General features: G+C 35.8%; 1 protein-coding gene across 1 annotated transcript; it reads left to right on the top strand.

Moving 5' to 3' along the window:
* Positions 1-505: 505 nt before the first annotated feature.
* Positions 506-19,580, top strand: LOC118832564 (E3 ubiquitin-protein ligase DTX3L-like). Its single transcript, XM_036739856.1, has 2 exons — positions 506-692; positions 15,570-19,580. The coding sequence occupies exon 2, from the start codon at positions 15,644-15,646 to the stop codon at positions 17,852-17,854; it is 2,211 nt and encodes a 736-aa protein (XP_036595751.1). The 5' UTR covers positions 506-692; positions 15,570-15,643; the 3' UTR covers positions 17,855-19,580.
* Positions 19,581-19,858: the final 278 nt, after the last annotated feature.

Below are 19,858 nucleotides of genomic sequence, written 5' to 3'. Positions count from 1 at the left end.
GCACAGTACCTGGCACATAGTAGGCATTTATTAAATGTTAATTGACTGACTGATCTTCATCCCTTTTTTCCATTAAAAAAATATCTGGCAATTTGGTTGTCCTTTAAAAAGCAATCAGCTGTTTGTTTTGCCCAAATTTTATTTATTTCTTCTTTAATTTTAATTTTCTCTTTAAGTTTTTTTTTCTATGTGTTTCTTTTCCAGGTTTTTTTCTTTTGGTCTTTCCGTCTTCTCTTTTTTATTCATGAATATATTTGGAAAGATAAATTGTACATCAGGATGGCTTTGCCCGAATCCTGAAAGTTTGGGTATATTGTGTCATTTTATCAGTTTATTCGATGAGATGATCTCTTCTTTTTCTGATTTGTCCTCCGTTCTTTCTGATTTCTAGCTCTTCCTCAGTGCCTGACACGTAGTAGAAGCTCATCAAATATTGATTGACTGCCTGATTTGCTCTGTGGGGGCGGCACCCCCGCCCCATATTACGACCTGCGTTCCATTGGCTGAATCAAGCCCCGCCTCTCAACGTGACGTCACAGGTTTCCTCCTTTCTGCGGTTTTCACCCGGGCTGGGGCGTCCAGCATTCTTTGAAAAGGGGCTGCCAGCAGCTCAAGCTGCATCCGCTTCCCGCCCCATCCCCCTCGCACCCGGGCCTGCTGGATCCCCCGTAGGAGTTCCCTGTGCGTGGGAGGTAAGTAAGGCCCACCGGGGCGTCCCTTTTACTCCCTTCCCTCCCCCCAAACCCTAGGACCGTGTAGGTTTGGGCGCCCCTCCACCCCACCCGCACCCCCAGACCTCCGTCCAGGGCTTTTTGGACTTTACCCATGGATGAATCTGCAGATGGATGTGCCCAGCTTCTGTCTGTCTGTCTGGAGGGATGGAGGTCCTCCAGCTACTCATCCCGTGATTCGGCCTCCCCCCGTTTCGGCGCCCCCCTCCTCACCGCAGCTCCACCGGGCCCGCCCGCCGCCTTCCCCTCCCTTCCCCCCCCTTCCCCCGCTACCTCCAATCTCCCAGCCCCTCTGTGGAGAGCGGCCCCGAAGGTGGGACTGGTGGGTGGTGGGGAAAGAACACCTCTTTTTTTTGTACCTTTTCATTTTATTCATTTATTCATTCATACGTTTATTATTATTCTGGATTCCAGAAGCGCCCTATCAAATAAACATTTCCATGTACATCATATACCAAAAAAAAAAAAAAGGAATTGTCCATGGACCTGTTGATCTCTGTCATCTATAGCTTAGTTTTTTTTTAATATATAATAAATTCAATCTGTATTTTTCAAAGCTGCTAATGTTTCTTTCTGGCCTTCCTTCTGTTCTCGTCGGTACATTTTTTTTTAAATGTCTTAGTAACCGTCTTTTTTGTTTTTGTTATTCCTTTCCCTTCATCTCTGTCTTCTTTACCTCCCACACTCCACCTCATTTTAAAAAAAGAAGGAAAGAAAGAAAGGAAGAAAGAAAGAAAAAGATAGCTTTTGTAGCAAATATAGTCAAGCAAGACAAATCCCCACTTTGGCTGTTTCTGAAAATGTGCCTTATTCTGCATCCTTATGTTCCCTCACCTGTCAAGATGTGGGTCCCATGCTTCATCATCAGTCTTCTAGCATCTTAATTGGTAATTGCATTAATCAGAGTCCTGAAGCCTTTCACAAGGGCAAAACCCACCTTTTTTAGGCTCACTGAACTGGACACAGAGTTAATATAGCTTTATGAAGCCAGCCAGGAATGGACAACTCCGATTTTAAATACTTAAAAGTACACAAAAGGATGGTTCCTGTGTAGGACATCTACCCAATTTAATTGGACTTTGAAGAGCAATTCTTTTATTTTAAAATTTTTTTAAATTTATTTTTACAAGCATTTATTATCACTTCCTCCCAGTGGCATCCCCCCCCCCCGCCCCCACAACAACAACTACAAGGACAAAACCCTCACAATAAATATGTAAATTCTAACAAAACCAATTCTCATCTTGACCATGTCCAAATAAGCAGGTGTCATTCTGGATTTTCAGTCCATCACCTATCTAGCAGGAGGTGGGTAGCATGATTCACCTATAGCCCTCTGGACTGCATTAATTTGGGTTCTAAAAGCTTTTGAAGTTTTTTTTTTTATGTTTTCATCATTGTGTAAGTTGTTCTAGTGCTGCTCACTTCAATCTATATCAGATTATTCTTTATTATTATTATATCAGAATATTATTATATCAGATATTCTTCCCAGTTTTCTCTGACACTGTCCATTTCTTATGGTACAATAAAATATTATGCAACCATTACATTCATAGACCACAATTTATTTGCTTATTTCACCACAGGTGTAAACTCCCTTAGTTTCTAGTTTTCGGCTACTTCAAAAGGTGCTTCTATAAAATTTTTGTACGTATGGGTCCTTTTCCTTTTCCTTTGATCCCTATGTAGTGTAAACCCAGTAGTACAGTTGGGCCACAATTAGTAACTTTTGGGGCACAATTATCACTTGCTTCCCAGTATGTCTGGACCAGGGGTGAGGAGCCTTCGGCCTTGAGGCCACATATGGCCTTCTACGTCCTTGGGTGAGGCTTTTTGACTGAGTCCAAGCTTTACAGATCAAATCCTTTTATTAAGAGGATTTGTTCTCTGAAGTTTGGATAACATCCAAAGGCCACACCCAAGTACCTAGAGGGCCCTGTGTGGCCTTGAGGTGGAAGGTTCCCCACCCCTGGTCTGGGCCAATTCGTATCTCTACTAGCTATGCCTTCAGTGTGCCCATTTTCCTTCATCCTCTACAACATTTGTCATTTTTTTCATTAATTGTAAATAAACATTTATTAAGCACCTACTATGTGCCAGCCACTGTGGTAAGCACTTGGGATATAAAGGAAGGAGGAAGATAACACACAAAAGAAAGTAGAGAGAGAAAGTGTGTGTGTATTTTCATTTTTCATCCTTGCCAGCCAATCTGATGGTTAGGAATTGAAACCTCAAAGTTGCTTTAATTTGCATTTCTCTAATTATTAGTACCTTGGAGCATTTTATCATGTTGTGGTTGAGTGCTGAGATTTCTCCCTTTGAAACCTACCTCTTCATAGCCCTTGACCATTTATCTATTGGTGAATGACTATTAGTCTGATAAGGTTGCATTGATCCCATATACATGTGTGGTTGTGTGTGTATACACACATGCATACATGTACACATATATTATATAAAACCTTTAATATGGAAATTTGCTGCAAATTTTCCCCCATTAACCTGTTTCCCTTCTAATTTTAAAGGCATTAGATTTGTGTGTGATTTTATACAATTGAAATTGTTAATTTTATTTTCTGTGATCATCTGTATAGCTTGTTTACTTACAACCTCCTCCATTATCTGTATTTGTGAAAGGTAATTTTTTTTCCTCTTGCTCTTCTGATTTCTCCATAACTTATAATGCATGCTCTTGACCATAGTGGGTGACACCTCAGAATCTCTTTTTAAAATACTACATAATGTGAACGATGTTGCCCCATGAACAGGGCTGTAATTTAGTGGATAAAATGCATATAATTGTTGATTACTCCTCCCCCCCAAAAGAGAAGGTATTCCCCTTTGGGTTCAAGGATTAAAATCTCAGGATTTCTGTAATGACAAAGGAGGACACTCACCTTGACCTCAGAATCCCTAGGGGGGTCCACACCATAAATTCATCACATGATGCTATACTCATTACAGCATCAGATTTGCCTAGTGCACAGGGTGAATCTAGCACACTGGTAGAAATTAGATGAAGTAAATGCCTCTGTTGTACCCTGTGTATCTTTTGGTTTTAAGAATGATGTAGTCCCCAAGAGTACCCTCAGCCTCTTGCATAGAACAGTTGAAAAGAATGGTAAAAGATAGTTGTTACCTCATTCCCTATTCTGATCCCTAATTCTTTTTCTCCTCTTATTGCTATTACTAGGATTTCCAATACAGTATCAAATAATATTGGTGATAGCAGGCATCCTTGTTTCATTCCTGATCTTATTGGGAAGGTTTCTAGTTTATCCCCATTACAAATAATGCTTGCCGATGTTTTTACAAAAATACTTATCAATTTAAGGAAAAATCCATTTATGTCAAAACTTTCAAGTGTTTTTAACAAAAATGAGTGTTCAACTTTATAAAAAAACTTTTCTATTTCTATACTTTTATTATTGATTTAATCAATTATGTTAATATTCTTCCTTAATTATTGATGTAATCAATTCTTCCTTATATCAAACCATCCCTGCATTCCTGGTATAAATCCCACTTGACTGTAATATGTAATCTTTGTAATATATTGTTGTGATCTTTGAGCTAGCATTTTATTTAGGATTTTTGTGCCATATTCATTAATGAAATTGGTCTATAATTTTCTTTGTTTTTATTCTTCCTGGTTTAGGTATCAATATCATATTTATTTCATAAAAGGAATTTGGTAGGATCCCATCTTTACTTATTATTTCAAATAATTTATTTAAGATTGGAATTAGTTTATATTTAAGTGTTTGATAGCATTCACTTGTAAATCCATCTGGTCCTGGTGCTTTTCTATTAGGAAGCTCAGTTATGACCTGTTCATTTTCTTTTTCTAAAATAGGTCTACTTAGATATTCTATTTAATCTTCTGCTAATCTAGGCAATTTAAATTTTTGTAAATATTCTTCTAATTTTTATAGGTCATTTATCAGATAAAGGTCTCATATCTAAAATAAAGACCTTTGCCAAATTTATGAGAATGAGTCATTCCCCAATTGATAAGTGGTCAAAAGAAAGGAACAGGTTGTTTTCTGAAGAAGTCAAAACAATTTATAGTCATATGAAAAAATATTCAAAATCATTATTGATGAGAGAAATGCAAAATAAAACAATCTTGAGATATCATTTTATACCTAACAGATTGGCTAAACTGATAGAATGGGAAAGTGACCAGTGTTGGTGGGGATGTGGAAAAATTGAGACACTAATTCATTGTTGATGGAATTATGAACTGATCCAACCATTTTGCAGAGCAATCTGGAATTATGCCCAAAGATTTATTAAACTACCTATACCCCTTGACACAGCAATACCAGTACTTGTTCTGTTTTTGAATATAATTAGCGAAAAAGGAAAAGAACCTATATTTTCAAAAATGTTTATAGCAGTTCTCTTTGTGGTGACAAAGAACTGGAAATTGCAGGGATGTAAGTAGGGAATGGCTGATCAAGTTGTGGTATATGATTGTGTTGAAATAGTACTGTGCTATAAGAAATGATGTACTCAGTGATTTAAGAAAAATAGGGAAAGCCTTGCAAGAAATAATGATGAGTGAAATGAGTAGAACCAAGAAAACATTGTATACAATAACAGCAATATTGTTTTAAGAACAACTTTGGGTTATTTTGACTATTATAAATACTCAAGTTAACTATAAAGGATATATAAAGAAGGATCCAGAGAAACAACTGAAAAATAGAATATATATATAATATATATAAATATATACATATATACATATACATATATATACATGCATACACATATATATATATACATATTTATAATGTATGGAATAATTTTACATATGTATACCTATTTGTATCTAATGGTAGCTATGTGGGGTGGGGGAGAAATTTACATGCTAATTTTGTATATTTGAAAGAAATAGCAAGTTGTGCATAGTAGATTTATTTGTCTGGCTTTATTTTATGTTACGCTGCTCTACTGAAATTGTCATTGTTTTGATTAGTTTTTTAGTTGATTTCTCAAGTAAATCATCATATCATCTACATAAAGTCATAGTTTGTTTCTTTCTTTGCCAGTGCTTATTTCTTCAAAATGTTTTTGTTGTCTTATTTCTATGCTTTGAATTTGTAATAAAGTATCAAATAGCAATGGTAATAATGGACATCCTTATTTCACCCCTGATCATATTGGGAAGTCTTCTAGCTAATCCCCATTAAAGATATTGTTTGATCTTAGTTTTAGACATAGTTATTTTTTATCACTTTAAGGAAATCTCAAATTATTCCTATGATTTTTTAAAACAGTAATTGGTATTGTGTTTTATCAAAACCTTTTTATACATCTGTTGAAATAATCATATGATTTTGTGAGTTTCATTATTAAGGTGGTCAATTATGTTTATAGTTTTCCTTTTATTGAACTAGACCAACACTCTTGGCATAAACGCACCCTGATCATAGTATATGTTACTGTAGCCTCTGTGGTAATATTTTATTGAAAGTTTTCTTATCAATAATCATTATCAGAATTGGCGTATAATTTTCTTTTTCTTTTTGACTCCATGTATTTAATTACCAAGACTATATTTTTGTCATAGAAGGGATTTTGTAGGATCCCATCTTGGCTTTTTTTTTCAGTTTATGTAATATTGGAATTAATTGTTGTTTAAATGTTTGAAAGAATTCAAGTGTTTTTTATTGAATTAAAAAAGTAACATTTACTTTTTATTTTATTTTGAGTTCCAAATACTTCCCCTCCCTATATCCCCTTCCCTGTTCATTGAGAAATCAAGTGATATTGTATCCATTATATGTAACATTTCCATATTAGCCATGTTGCAAAATAAAAAGCAAGAAAAATTAAGGAATGAAAAAATGTGATTAGGTCTGTCTCTGGAAGTGATCAAGAATGATTTAGAGCATTTTTTCATATGCCTATTGATAGCTTTTATTTCTTCTTCTGAATACTATTTGTTCATATCAGTTGGGGAATGGTTTGTATTTTTATCAGTTTGGCTTAATTTCCTTATCCATAGGTCTGACAGTTAAATTTTTCCATGCTCCTCTAGTTTGTCTAAATCATTCACCCACTTTGATCTTATCTTGGTATATAAAGTGAGATGTTGGTGTCAGCCTAGTTTCTGCCAAACTGCTTTCCAGTTTTCCCTGCAATTTTTGTCACATACTGAATTTTTGCCCCCAAAGTTTAGATTTTGGGGTTTATCAACACATGATTACTATGGTCATTTACTTCACTCAATTTCTTTGCCATTACCAGATTATTTAGATGATTACTGCTTTGTAATACAGTTTGAAATCTGACACTACTCTGCAGTCTTCCTTTCACATTTTAAAAATTATTTTCCTTGATATTCTCGATTTCTTGTTCTTCCAGATGAATTTTGTTAATATTTTTTTCTACACCTATAAAATAATTCTTTGACAGTTTGATTTGTATGGTCGTGAATAAGTAAATTAATTTAGGTAGAATTGTCATTGTTATTATATTTGCTCAGCCTCTCCATGAGCAATTAGATCTGTTTTTATTTATGTGAAAAAGGTTTTGTAGTTGTGTTCATATCGTTTCTGGGTTTGTCTTGCAGATAGACTCCCAAGTATTTTATACTGAATTATTCTTGCAAATGAAAGTTCTCTTTCTAGTCCTTCCTGCTGATTTTTTGGGGCAAAACATAGAAATACTAATTATTTATGGGGGTTTATTTTATATTCTAAAACCTTGCTGAAGTTGTTCATTGTTTTAACTAGTTTTTGAGTTGATTCTGTAGGCGTCTCTAAGTGTACCCTTATATCTTCTACAAAGAATGATAATTTTGTTTTCTCGTTGCCTATTCAATTTCTTTTTCCTGTCTTAATGTGGTAGCTAGTATTTCTAGTACGATATTGAATGATGGTGGTGATAATGGATATTCTTGTTTCACCCTTGATCTTATTGGGAAGGGTTTTTCATTTTCCCCATTAGAGATAATGATTGTTTTAAGTTTTAAGTAAATAAATCATTTTAAGAAAGACTTCACTTACCCTGTTCTTTCTAGTATTTTTAATAAAAATGGTGTTGTATTTTGTCAAAAGCTTTCTTCTGTACCTGTTGATATAATCATATTTTAGCTGCTTTTGTTATTGATATGGTCAGTTATGTTTATAGTTTTCCCAATATTGAATCAGCCCTACATTCCTGGTATGTATGAATAACACCTGGTCTAAGTGTGTGATTTTTGTAATGTATTCCTGTAATCTCCTTGCTAATATTTTGTTTAAAAATTTTTGCATCAGTATTCATTAGGAAATTTCTTTCCCTGCTTTTGCTCTCCCTGGTTTAGGTATCAACACCATATTTGTGTTATAGAAGGAGTTTCATAGAACTCCTTTATCTATTTTGTCAAATGGATAAATGTGTGGTACAGTTCACTTGTAAATCCATCTGATTCTTCAGATTTTTTTAGGGAGCTAATTTGTTGCTCATTCCATTTCTTTTTCTAAGATAAGATTATTCAAGAATTCTTTAAACTCTTCTGTTAGCCTGGGCTATTTAGATTTTTGTAAATTTTCATGCATTTTGCTCAGATTGTCAGTTTTGTTGGCATATAATTGGACAAAATAGCTCCAAATAATTGCTTTAATTTCATCTTCATTGGTAGTACATTCACCTTTTTTCATTTTTGGTATTGGTAATTCAGTGTCTTCTTTTGTTTTTAATCAAATTAACGTATGATTTATTTTTATGGGTTTTTTTTATAAAACCAACTTCTAGTTTTATTTATTAGCTCATTTTTCAAATCTCTCCTATAATTGTTAGAATTTTTATTTTTGTGCTTAACTGGAGATTGTTCATTTGGGGGTTGTTGTTTTATTAGTTGCATGCCTGGTTCATTGATATACTCTTGTTTATTGATGTGTTGGGAGAGAAAATGTCCCCTAAATTCTGATGTGTTGTCTTATTGTTGTCATTATCTTCCCCCTCCCCCCCCCCCGCCCAATTTGCAACATTTATTGAGCCAGAGAAGACTGTTGTAATCTGCAAACCTTTACCCTTTATATTAATTGGCTGCCATCCTGTTATCTCTTTCACAATGGTGAGATTGATGCAAAATAAAGAAAAAAAGAAGAAAATAATGAGCACAACTGATGAATACCTTGAAAAAGTTTGAATATATATATATATATATATATATATATATATATATATACATATATATACACACACACACACACACACACAGTAGACAACACCTCTGAACCTGCTACCTCTGCTAAAGGTTGGATTATGAGCATATTCTAATACCTCTTCTTTCAACACATTTCTTTTTTATTATATGTAATATGTGTGTGTATATGTAAATATGTGTGTATATATATGTGTGTACACACACACACACACACACACACACATGCACACATAAAATCTTTGCATGTCTGGTTGCTCTTTCCATTTACATTGTTGAAAACTTTGTGTATAAATAAATAAGTGATACAAAATTTCTATCACCTAGCTTGTTTACCTTCTTTAACCAAACTTTCAGGTCAACAACCTTAGGGTAGTTTTGATTTGCGTTTCTCTTAGAAGTGATTTGAAGCATTTTTTGTGCAATTTTTCCTCTGAGAATTGTTTGTTTATATTTTATTACTTAAGGGTGAATCTCTTTTGTTCTCTTATGTATTTGTTAGTTGTTTATAAATCTTGTATACTAATACCTTGTAAGAGCAATTTCATACAAAGATTTTTTTTTCCCATTTGACTACTCCCTTGCTTATCCAAGGTGCATTCATTCTGTCTATGCAGAAACTTTTCTGTTTTATGTAATCCAAGATGTTTATGTTATCTTTTGTAATTGACTCTATCCCTTGTTTGGTTAACAATACATCTCCTACCCATAACTGTGAAAGGTATATCATCTGTATCTCTTCTAATATTTTTATTGTATGAGCTTTATCAATAAGGTCACATATCCATTTAAAATATACTCTGGAATATGGTTCAGTCTTAGCCTAATTTCTATAAGACCGTTTTCCAGTTTCCCAGTAGTTTTTTTTTAAATCAAATTAGGAGTTCTTTCCTAAGAGTAACATATGTTTGAGCAATGGTCCATCCTTCCTTCCTTCCTTCCTTCCTTCCTTCCTTCCTTCCTTCCTTCCTTCCTTCCTTCCTTCCTTCCTTCCTTCCTTCCTTCCTTCCTTCCTTCCTTCCTGTTGTCCACAAGAGAATCATACCCTGACATGTGGGTGCTCTGCCCAAAGGAATATAAATTTTGATCACTTAAACCTCACAAGATATCTTGGGGTTTGGGGGCTGGATTTTTTTTTCTTCCCTACTAATTTCATCATTAAAAACACCTGGGAACAATTAACTCTTTTGACCCATGTAGTTTCATTTATGATTTCTTGAAATAGAACTCTGGAAAATAGGGCTCTGATAAAGTCCATTGAGATTCAAATGGAGCTACTTTACCATGCCATAAACCCAAAATTATTCTGGCTCTCATTGATTAGCCAATAATAGGTCCCAGCCCCACTCTTGTTTGGTCTTTGTTTGGGTTTTGATGGCCTTGAGTGAGTGTAAATAGCATTTTTTCTGTTCTGACCCGAAACCCTGAGGGTCTTCCCCTCCTAGTTTGATTTTTTTTAGTGGGAAAACTAGGCCATCTTTTGCCTCATTTCTTACCTAGCCTTAAATTATTGAATGGGTCTTGTCTCAGACAAACTGAGACCTGGGAAAGACCTTAGGTTAAAAAGGCCAAGGTCTCCCATTGCATCTGGGGTCATCTTGACTTATGTCTTGACTTATGTCTTGACATTGAGCTCAGATGACCCTGGAGGAGAAAGTGAGACTGATGAATTTGTACAGCTGAGTCACTTAAATCCAATTCACTTCCAAGTCAAGACATCACCCTCCTGATGTCATTGATTCTTTCCAAGGACAAGCAACAACAACAACAACAACATTTGGAAAATAGATCCACATGTAATTGAATTTATTCTGATCTTATTTTAAGTGACTCTCCTAATAAGATGTTTATGATACATTAGAATTTATTATACTATTTGGCATTCAGACCAGTGGGGAAAATGCACGGATCTGTAATTTTATTAAATGGATTACCTTAAGCAAGTTGCCTCACATCTATTTACCTCAGTTTACTAATATGTAAGGGGATAAAAATAGCAACCACTTCCCATGGTTGTTGTGAGGATCATGATTGTAAAGCATTTAACATAGTACCTGGCATAGTGCAAGCATTATATGAATGTTAACTGTTATTTATTTATTTAAACGTAATTGTTTCAGACATGATGACTTTATACAGGTTTTAGATGTGATCAGCATACAGTTCCAGTGGTGATAAAATGATTTTCTATGTAAGGTAATTTGGAAATTCATTCAACCGAATCGAGGTCACCTAATTGTTAATGGGTTTGTTCCAAGTCTCATATACTATTGTTTGTGGCACTATTACTTTTCTAAATTGTCTTATATTGTAAAATTTGTAATCTATTGGTATCAATTATGTTATTAGAAGAACAACTTTTCATAAGTTAGATATTATTAGCGTATGAACTGAACGACTAAAAGAGGTAGAAAAAATTGTTTGAAACTGTCATGTTATTTTATCAGCCCTGGTAACCCTGTTTTATAATATTTTGTAACTGAAAGTTAGGAAACTGGAAATTTCCATCATTGCCTATAGTTAAGAGGAAGTTACAGCTAAAACTATTTGGATATCACTTACGAAAGTTGTAAGATTGTTAACTAAGTTATTTGGGATTATTGTCATAATGTTAAATCCTATCAAGTATTTGCATAGGTATTTTGAAAGGGAAAAGTAGTAATTGATTTCTGCGTGAGAAAAGGTATAAAGAAAAAAAACATTTAGACTCTGCTTATTTTTGTAAACTTGCCAGATTCCTGGAAACCATCTGTGTGGGCAAGGTGACCAGTCCTGAGCAAAGACCTTGTTATGGGATATGATGTTCCTAAACAATGAAATTGACTTGCTGAGAATTTACAAGTTTGTGTATAACATAGAAGTGATTTCTAATGAATGATCCTTATACCAGGATGTGTCTAAGCTCAAGGAGAAGAAGAAAAGAAAAACAAATGAAGAATGTTAAATGAAATCTCTTCATGTATGTGTGAGTCCTGGTAAACATTTATTTTTACTCCATAAGAGTAAAAAACAAGCCCTGTATGTAGCCCTAAGCTGTGATTAGTGAAACTTGCCATTTGAAGTAAAAGTTCTTGGGACTATAATTGATATTGTTTTGAGTTTTGAATTCAGATATAATTGTTTGGTGAATCATTAAGTTGGTAATCCACCATTTGAGAGAAATGCCACAAGCTATTCAGAGGGAATGTGATCTTGAACCCTTACAGGTAGAGGTCTGTATCTGGGGAGAGGCCAAATTTGGCCTAAGATAGGATCCTTCTGGCTCAGTTTCCCACTGTGTTATTTCCTTTTGAACAGGAATATTTCCTATGCGGCTATTTCTGAGTCTGGCCACGAGGTGGAATTGTTACTACGTCATTGGTTATCAACTCTGACTCTTACCTGAAGTCAAACAGAGCTAAGGATGCTTTATCCTGTCATATATGTGTTAAGTCATTAAGGACCAGTTTTGATGCTGTTAGAATCACATCCCTGCTTTTTCCTTTTATAGCAAGTTTCTATAATCAGCAAGTGGTCAGTAGAAGATAGGAGAACAATGCAAGTATGTAAGATCTTGCTGTTTTCAGTTTAAATGTGTAGTCATTCCATAATTCAAACAATTAAGTAACTTAGTAGTTGGGCTTGTCATCTGCCTGCTAATACTTACAATAGTCATGTATAAGATTAAGTCCCTGGAAAAACTCAAATTTCCCGAATACTATGGGAATAATTAGAGAAAGGTAAAAGAAGCTTGTGAGACAAAGTTACAAACGCAATGTTAAATCATTATCCCATAGACTAAGGATGGAACACATCTGATTTACTATAAGAAAATGTGTTTAAGATCTGAGCTATTCAGCTTAGAATTATAGTCCTTTGTATATCCTAAACAACTTATTAAATGAGTATTTGTCTATCTGTCTATATATCTATCTATATCTACATGTATGTATGTACAATATAAGGTCCTTAAATATTTCAAAATGATGTCAGAATAGTTAGGTATTAATGCAACAGTGTATGGGACCAAACCTATTATATTAATAATTAAAATGGAATCAGAAACATCTTTAATTTGGTTTGAAGAAATAAAATTTAGTGCAATTCTCTTAGAGTAACTTATGGAATAATTTGTTACATCAGTGGAAAAGTCAATTTTATTTAAGATTCTTATTTAATGTGGAAATAACGCCTGTTGTTTCCTATGGTACAAACATTTTATTATAAACAAATTTATTTGATATGCATTGTTTTGAAATTGATTACTTCAGTGTATCTCCACATCTCATCCCAAGTATTTAGTACAGTTGAAATTAACTAGATGACTTTTATTTAAATTCATTTGTGTATCATAGGCCATCTTCTTATAAGAAGTGTTCCATAATATATGTTTTTATGTGAGAATTAAATCCTTCTCTGTCTCTCTTCCTCCTAAGGGGGAAATTAAATAATTGAATTGAATTGTAATTAAATTAAGTGGTATTTAAATTTGGGAGTTCTAAATTTAACAGTTAAAATAAAAATTCTAAAATAAAATAATTGAGTAAAAATTTTGAGAAAACAACAAAATCAAAAAAATATATTCGTGTCTGTGTGTGTTTATAGATTTTAAGAGTTCAGCCTTCTGTCGTATTTAAAATGTTTCATTTGTATTTGAATGTCTTACATATATTAATGTAACAGTAACCCTTTAGCTTGTTGTTAACAATGTTTATGTCACATACAGAGTTTAGATAAAAATAGAAACAGGTATTAATAACCTAAATTCTCTGAAGTTTCAGATGAACTGTGGGCTTCTAATTTGATGTTACCTTTATTGCTCTGTTACTAATTAGATCTGAGCCACAAGAGTCAACCTGGTTTCTACCATGTATACTAGTTGTTAGAAAAGTACACTTTGTGAATAGTATGGAAATCTTCTATTGAGATCTGTTTTGTAGCAGATTTTAGCAGAAACATCTAAGGAGTCTTTACAAGTAATTTGGAACCAGAAAGAAAGTCCACTGAAGTGGTGCCCCTGAGGACACGATATTTTACAGACTGCTCCAAGAAGAGATGTGCCAGGGATCATACAACTGCATGGGACATCTGAGATCCAAGATGAAATGAGTTGATTAAATGGATATTGGGAAGGGTTATTGCAGCAAGACTTAATGTTTGTTAATATTGATGTCCATTATTATACCCCTTTGGCTTTTATTATCTGTATCTGTTAACTAAGTTCTCTTGGTTTTCTGGATGTTGTATGATTTTCCCATCTGGATTAACCCTGATTTTGAATATTCTTACTATGTGCTTGGTTTATGGTTCTGGTTCTGATCTCTCTTTGTAAGTGGAGCTATCCTGTATCAGCGGCAAGATATCGAAGTGCCCACGGTCTCTTGTTAGCTTTCTATCTGTTGACCTTTATCCTTGTGAACAATTTCTTTCCCTTGCCTTCAGACACCCTTTCTGGGTAGCATCCATGAGAATATTTTTACCCAGTGCACTCTCTGTGGTCATCAACATAGGTCACTTTTGGGTCACTTTTGACCAATGGGAGTGTGGAGATGTTAAGGTATCCCTTGAACTTCTCTTTTTGAGTTGCCATATTTTGCAGAAATATTGGACCTGTAGTATGCAAGTGGCCCTGAATGTGTCAAGGATGAAGCCCCCTGAGCTAACATGATTTGTTTTCTGCACCCCAAACTAGATTCCCTGTGTGTCCTTGGGAGTCAAGATAGGCACCAGTCAGTCTGCACCAGACTGAGAAACTTTTTTTGCAGCTGGGACCCTTGGAGATAAACAGACCATCATATCTTCATGGTCTAGCAGTTTCCAAGGGAAAAGAATGCTCCTTTTGTCATTTTACTTATTCATGCTTTTTCCCCCCTTTGGGAGGAGACTGATGCTTTCCCCCTCCCTTATGACTTCCCCTTTCCCCTGTAACTTAAATACCAAGGCTTTCCCTGTACTGCTAGGTTCTTTTGTATAGGGAGTTCCCACATGCATGTGTCTTTTCTCTTGTAGTAAATTCAGTTGGGATACATGTCTCATGGATTTATGATATTGTTTTTGGTTAATACTGTACATTACATGCTGATTATTTTTTTCTTCTGGTTCTGTTGATTGCTTACTTTGCTCGTTTGCTATTTCATTGGTTTGATTTTCTCCTCTTTTAATGAGATTAGCTAAAGGTTTATCTAGTTCATTAATCTTTCCAAGGAACCAGCCTTTAGTTTTAGATGTCATTACTTTGGACTATATTTGTTTTCAATTTATCTGTTTATCCTCTATTTTTAATATCTTTGTCCTCATTTTAAGCTTTTTTGTTTGTTGGCTTTCTAATTTTTTCAATGAATATTCAGTTCATTATTTCTCTTATCTTCTATGTTGTTAATGTATGTTTGTAAGGATAAGTGTTTTTTTTTCTCCTGAGGTTTGCTTTATCTATATCTTGGAAATTGATGTATATTGTTTCTTCATCATCATCATCATCATCCTCATCCTCATCATTGTTTCAAATAATTACTTGTATTTTTAAAAATTTATTCTTAGAACTTGTCATTATTTAGCATTTCATTGTTAAGTTGCCATTTGGTCTTATGTTTGTGCTGTCTGAACCAATTACTATTTTTAAGTTATGATCTGGGCAGAGAAGTCGGGGGTAGGGAGCTGACAGCACCCTTTCGTTTCTCCTCTCTGCTCCTTAGTTTCCCCCTCCAGAACCCAGTGAACAAACGTTGCAGCCCCGGCTCTTTGACTCACGAGTCCCTACCCTGCCCTGATGGCCACTGGCAGCCTTGCCCACAGCCCGCTGTACCGGGTCCTGGTCCGGGTGTCTGAGAGCTGCTTTGGAATGGAGAGGAAGCTACAAAAGTATTTCCAGAACCCGTGGAGGTCCGGGGGAGGCAAATGCAGGGTCAAAGTCGGTCCCCGTGAAGGCACTTTCTGGGTAGAGTTTTATAAAAGACAAGCCAAGGAAGGTGTGATAGCAAAGAAAGATCACTCTTTAGTGGTTGGTGATGGATCACATGTGAACCTCTACCTAGATACAAGTGATGACCTAGGAGAGAACATTTTGGAGATAGGCCAGCTTTCCTCTCAGACTCAGTCACTCCCAGATGAAGGCTCCTCCAGTTCCTTCACTCCAAAGATATTTTTTGATGTGGAAGCTGACCTAAACTTCAACCTTTCCAAAGAGCAAAGGGAGAAAATTATTAACCTTTGCCCAAATCTCAAAATAGAGAAAGGCCATGATGGAACTGAGACAGTGATTGGTGATTACCAAGATATTGAAAAAATGAGTGAATTCTTAAGTGAGAAGATGCTGGGAAATGACCAAAAAGATGATTCTCCCCACTCAGCCTCAGCAAGGGAAATCAAGCACATTATGCCAAATGACTCTGACAATGCTGTTCCTCAGACGAACCCAAAACGCAAAACAGAAGAGGAATCAGACCTTATTTCGGTTCCTTCACATTTGTATGAATATTTTAAACATTTCTTTGCTGAAACTCTGGACAGAATAGAAAGTGAGCATCACGTACATATTAGAAGTATTGTGTCATGTCCTATGGGCAATGTGTGTTTAGAGTTCGAGCCCTCTAAGTCAGGGGACAGAAAAGCAGCTCAAGAAGCTTTTACCAGAGCATTTCAGAAGGAAATACAGAATGTGACCCGTCAGGATGTTCATTTCACTGATAATAAACTGGCCCTTAATGTCCAAAAAATACTGACTGACATGTTTAAAAGCCTTCGTATTAAAGCAGAAGGAAAAGTCTTAATCCTCTGGGGAAACCCACAGGATATCTTAGGAGCTCAACGTTTCATTGAATCAAACTTCTCCCGCAAACAACCTCTGGAAATGATGCTTTCCCAAAATACGATGAAGAATGAAATTGAGGTTGATACTGTTTACTTGCGTCTTCTGTACCAAGAAATCAGAGAAATTGAGAAAAAATATGACACTGTAATGGAAGTGGTGAACAAACCCCGAACTCGGAAAACCATCATTATGTTCAAACCAAAACACAAAGACTTAGACCTCTCTGAACTTGCTTATGAAGATTTCACTGATGTCTTTCAGATGCTCTTACCTCAGATTGTCAAAGAGGTAGTTACCCTGAAACCATTACACAAAGAGAAAAAACGGCCTGAAAAGACATTCTTGGATGACTTTGAAATAAATTACCCCCATGTAAACTTGGAGTGGTGTGAACAACAACTGACATTGACTGGTTTGCCCAAATACCTTGCAGAAGCAGTGAAATACGTTAAGAGATATTTTCATATTGATGGTCATGCCCAGCAGAGACAAGGGTCAGCTCTTAGAGGGAATTTGAATAAAAACCCCAGATCCTCTTTGGACAAAAATGGAGCTGTACCTCTCTCCAAAGGATTGCCTAGCTCTGGGGACTTAGGAAAAGAGGAGATGGAGGAAGAGGAGGAAGAGTGTATCATCTGTCTGGAAATCATTCATCACAAAGAAGTCCTTCCAAAGTGCAAGCATGAATTCTGTGGCCCTTGTATCAGAGAGGCCATGAAACGTAAGCCAGTGTGCCCTGTGTGCCAGACTTCCTATCATATTGTGAAAGGGAACCAGCCAGATGGAACAATGACAACCTCTTACAGAACTTCTTCACTTCCAGGTTATAATTCATGTGGCACTATTGTGATTCAGTATGACATGAGGGGAGGCATACAGACAGAAGATCATCCCAACCCAGGGAAACGCTATGAAGGAACAAGACGGGTGGCATACTTGCCAAATAATGAAGAAGGACGGCAGGTTCTGAATCTCCTCAGAAGAGCTTTTGACCAAAGGTTGATTTTCACAGTAGGACAGTCTCAGACATTAGGAGTCAATGATGTGATCACTTGGAATGATATTCACCACAAAACTCTCCAATATGGGGGGCCAGAAAACTTTGGTTACCCTGATCCCAACTATCTGCAGCGAGTCAAGCTGGAACTGAAGGCAAAAGGTATTGAGTAAGAGTGCTGACTTCAAGGATGTCTGCAGAGCTGGGCTTGGAAAAGCTGTAGCTGTGGAAAGGAATCAAAGTGATCATTAAAATTCGTGTGTGTGTGTAGGCACCATTTAGATAAAAGTAAAAGAACTTGAGAAGAACTTAGTTTGTTTAGGGGTGAATGGGATGAACTGTGATCTGCTAACCTGTCTAATTTCTTGGAGTTTTTTACTTCTTATTAGACAAACTGAGAGCCTGATAGGAATGTAAACATTGCTATAGTGACAACCCAAAGCATATTTCTCATTGCTTTCCTGCCTTTCTCCAGTTTTCTGTCACCAGAGATGCTGGAGTTAAGGAATCTTCCATTGTACCACTTGCACAAGGTGATGACGGACCCTCAGGTCCATTCACATTATTTGTGGTAAGCTGTTTGTGGCCTCAGAACTCACCAGAACTTGCTCTCTTCTAACTGGAATGGTAGCCAAGAACATTAAAGAGATTGGAAGATATCTTGAAGAATATTAGTCTCCAAATACATGAGTTCTTCACTTCAGAAAGAAACTATCCTTGGGGCTCTGGCAAATTTAATGTAAATTGAGGAGTGGGGAAAGATATTTGTCTGTCAATCAAGTCCAGTGACTTCTAATCACTTTCAGGAACAAATAGAAAAACCTCTGTTTATCATTCAATTCCCTTCATAACCTTGCCCTTCCCTGTACTCCCCCACTATGTATTCTGTGATCCAGTGATAATGGCCTCCTTGACATTCCCTGCACAAGAAACTCCATTTCTCCAGATTGTATAATTTCACTGGTATCCACCATACCTGGAATTCTTTCCCTCCTCATTTCCACCTATTGACTTCCCTGAGTTCTTTCAAGTCCTACCTAAAATCTCAGCTTCTAAATGAAGTCCTTCCCAAACCCCGTTAATACTAGTGCTTTTCCTGTGTGGGTTATTTCCAATTTGTCCTGTATGCAGCTTGTTTGTACATAGTTGTTTGCATATTGTCTTCCCCATTAGACTATGAGCTACTTGAGAGCAGAGACTGTCTTTTGCCTTCTTTTGTATCCCTAGCACTTAGCACAGTGCCTAGAATATAAGTAGGCACTTAATAAATATTTGTTGACTGACTGACCATGTGCAAGCTCACTGATCTGGGAATCAGAATTTCCAGATTAGTAGGCTGCTGGCATTGGCTTGTGTTCTGCCCTGGTTCTCTGCATTTTTTCCTCACCTTTTGGGGCACACCTTCTGGCAATCGCTCTTTTCGTCTTGTCTTAATGAGACCACATTCATACCCAGATTTTTTTTTACCTCCATAAAATTGTCTACTCAATTTGCCATTATTCAAGGTGTGCCCTCAAAAGTGTATTTGTGGGGCAACAGATGAAATGCCCCTTTATCTCTGAATGCATCTACTTTTTGTATTTGCTACAAAAGCTAAGCAGAAATATTCATTAGCAGCTGAAATACTGAAACCTGTTGCATTGCTTGGAGAATGAAAGAGAACCTGTGATATAGAGAAGTTCCTTTCCCAGTTACAAACAGCTTATTGGTGATAATGTGACACCCTGTTGCTCCAGTGCAGAAGGCTAAGTGTTGTAGCTCAAATGATATCTAGTTGGTTCTTCTCTAAATAATTAAATCGTCAGGATCTGCTTCTATGCTTCTGTTAGAGGAGATGTGATTTAATGGCTGTGTCAGATACTTTTAATAAAGTCAAAGCTGTGTAATGATCAGAAAAAAGTTATGGTTTGTAAAGAATTTCTTAATTATTTGTATGTTTTGACATTTATTTGCTATATTTCTGTGCCCTAAATTGACATGGTCAATTTTCATAGAAGTTCCATGTGCTACTGTGAAATGTGTATATTCTATTGCAGTCCCATTTGAAGATGCCAGTTGTCTTTCTGATCTCATTTCTTCTGCAGTTTGTTCAGTTCCTTATTTCCCTTTTTGTTTATATTTCTATTAAAATAATTCCAAACTGAGAGAGATATTGATGATTTAGTATGTAAACAAAT

The sequence above is a fragment of the Trichosurus vulpecula genome, chromosome X, assembly GCF_011100635.1.
Source record: "Trichosurus vulpecula isolate mTriVul1 chromosome X, mTriVul1.pri, whole genome shotgun sequence".
NCBI lineage: Eukaryota > Metazoa > Chordata > Mammalia > Diprotodontia > Phalangeridae > Trichosurus > Trichosurus vulpecula.
This window is presented reverse-complemented; position numbering and strand designations above follow the sequence as displayed.

Excerpts from the sequence above, each read along its gene's own strand:
- LOC118832564 (XM_036739856.1), top strand. The coding sequence starts at position 15,644 with ATGGCCACTGGCAGCCTTGCCCACAGCCCGCTGTACCGGGTCCTGGTC.